This window comes from Pinus tabuliformis, chromosome 1_1 (assembly GCF_031772625.1).
Source record: "Pinus tabuliformis cultivar Carrire ecotype Pingquan chromosome 1_1, CPIR1, whole genome shotgun sequence".
NCBI classification, from domain to species: Eukaryota; Viridiplantae; Streptophyta; class Pinopsida; order Pinales; family Pinaceae; genus Pinus; species Pinus tabuliformis.
In genome coordinates, this window is record NC_142297.1 from 328,404,859 (window position 1) to 328,407,377 (window position 2,519).

General features: G+C 31.0%; 1 protein-coding gene across 1 annotated transcript; it reads left to right on the plus strand.

Moving 5' to 3' along the window:
- The first annotated feature begins 1,804 nt into the window (after positions 1-1,804).
- LOC149212892 (toll/interleukin-1 receptor-like protein) lies at positions 1,805-2,194 on the plus strand. The gene has a single exon (XM_089388861.1). It carries the CDS (start codon positions 1,805-1,807, stop codon positions 2,192-2,194), a length of 390 nt encoding a protein of 129 aa, XP_089244987.1.
- Positions 2,195-2,519: the final 325 nt, after the last annotated feature.

Genomic DNA, 2,519 nt, shown 5'->3' on the forward strand with positions numbered 1-2,519 from the left:
TATAGGATTTAGTTTTTGATAAAGAGTTTTTTGAATCACCTACAGCTGAATATCATTAATATGTAGCCTTTGGCATGTTGTATCAGAGGATATGGTTAGCCTAATAAGTTGTCTTCCTACTCCAACTAAGTAATCTAAAAGAATTTTGTGGTTGGTTCATGTGTTTCTAGATTGTTGGGATGGTCATTAACTTGTGTTAGATTCCATTAGCTTATGTAAGACAGAATTGTGAAGGTTGTGAAGATGGTGGCCATAGAGTTGTCTTGTCAAGGCACAAGAGGTTGAGTTGTCAAGGCAATGGAGGTTGAAGTGTGAAGAAATGTTGACAATGATGTGTTGGTGGTGGATAGTGAAGTCTCCAAATAAAAACCTTAAATCATAAAGTCCAACAACATTTAAATAAAATAAATTCTACTTATTGCACTGAAAGGAGCTCCACAATACAATAGAGAGGAGATGTTGTAGTGGAGCATTTAGTCAATGAAGTGTTAGACCTAAAAAAAAAACTCCATTCACATCACATATATCATGAGTGAGGGAGATATACCTAACTTTATATCAATAAAATAGTAATAAATAATAATAAAAATAATAAGTAGAAGCCAATTCAATTTGTTATACTGTAATTTTGTTATATATATATATATTACATGATTGTGATTTATATTTATTAATATGATATTTTAAAATTTTATGTTTAAATATAATTAATGACTCAATAAAAATTTACTATTTATAATAAATTATTTTCTACACTTCATATGTATCAAATAAAATTATTATTCACAAATTTATATAACTATGAGAATAATTTTAATAAAATTGGAAATAACTTTTTTTTATATTAAAAATGTGGAAAAAATAAAATACTTAAATATTATGCTTATAAATATAAATCATTGTATACATCATTCTCATTTTAATTTATATAATAAAATGCACCTATATATATAAAATCATATAAACTAAAATGATGATGATTTATATTTATGAGCATGATACTACTAAAAGTTAAAATTTATATAAAAAATAAATAATAAGATTAAAAAACAAACTTAAATCTAGGTTGGAAACAACTGGATTCTTTGTTCTCTATGAAATTTCTTAAGAAAAAAAAGATTGAGCATCATAAATCAACTCTTTGTGATTTCTTAAAAAAAAAACATTATAAAAACCTAAAATAAATATTATAAAAACCTAATAAGATTTATATAAAAAATAAATAATAATATAAAATCTAATATAACACTAACTCTTGTGCATATTTAAAAATTAGGAATCTCTTGTAATATAATATTCTTTTTACAATTTTATAAAGATGGAATCCCTGGTAATATAATATTTTTTTAACAATTTTAGGAAGATTGAATCTCTCGTAATATAATATTTTCTTCCAATTTTATTTCAAAAAAGATTTGCATCGTCCAAAAATTAATTTTTCTATAATTAAAACGAATGTAATTATTAAAATAAAATATATTACTGTCCCGTCTTTAATAATTTCAATATAAAATGTATATTAAAAAGGTTGGACTTAACGTATGTGCGTTGACCATCCAGGCAAATCGATCGGCCGGGATGTGTGAATAACGCTTGTGAAAATGAATGAATAGTGGACATAGGAGGTTGTGTTTGTTAATTATAATTATAAATAAGAGTGGTATGGTTTAATGTATACAACGCTGCGCACCAAATCTTCTCCACAATTGCAGTCTGGTTCTGAAACCATAACTTATTTCCTCCTCTGCAAATTGCGTCCATAGCATCGACAATCACTTTCTACCCTTTTTACTTCTGATTTGCAATGGCGGCATCCTCCTCCATCGCTCCTCATCCCAGCAACAATCAGTGGTACGAAGTGTTTATAAGCCACAGAGGTATTGATACGAAGAAAACCTTCGCCAGGTCTCTCTACCTTCGCCTTCTCGAAAACGGAGTGAGGGCCTTTCTGGATGAGAAGGAGATGCAACAAGGATACGATTTTCCTTCTCAAGTAAAACAAGCTATGAGCACCGCCTCTGTCCACGTAGCCATCTTGTCTCGCGGATATGCTGAATCAAAATGGTGCCTAGATGAGCTCGTACAAATGCTGCAGACAGGGGCTCCAATCGTTCCTGTATTTTATGGTGTCCCGCCCTCTGAGGTTCGGTGGACGAGTGGTAAAAACGGAAAATATGCTCAAGAAAACTTCTGAAAGGAAGCCGCGATATGGCTCCGAGATTATTGAAAATTGGAGAAATGCACTTTCTAAGGTCGCAGACATCAGCGGTTTCGAGCTAGATGCGGGTGAGAACTCAACCTTCCATCGCTTTTGATATGGTAGTATTTTATGTTCAATAAGTAGAAATAGACGTTGGTTTCTCACAATTCTATTTATGTTTTTCTGAAAAATTAGCGAGGAGGAGGAGGTGGTGGTGCTAGATAAGGTGGTAAAAGGGTTGTTGGAGTTACTGAAAAAGGAAAAAGCAGATTTACAGTAGTTGGCTTGCAAAACGATAAATTTTGCTGCAGTAGTTAGC

What these genes read in the sequence shown, in the direction of transcription:
- LOC149212892 (XM_089388861.1), top strand. Translation starts at nt 1,805, where the DNA reads ATGGCGGCATCCTCCTCCATCGCTCCTCATCCCAGCAACAATCAGTGG.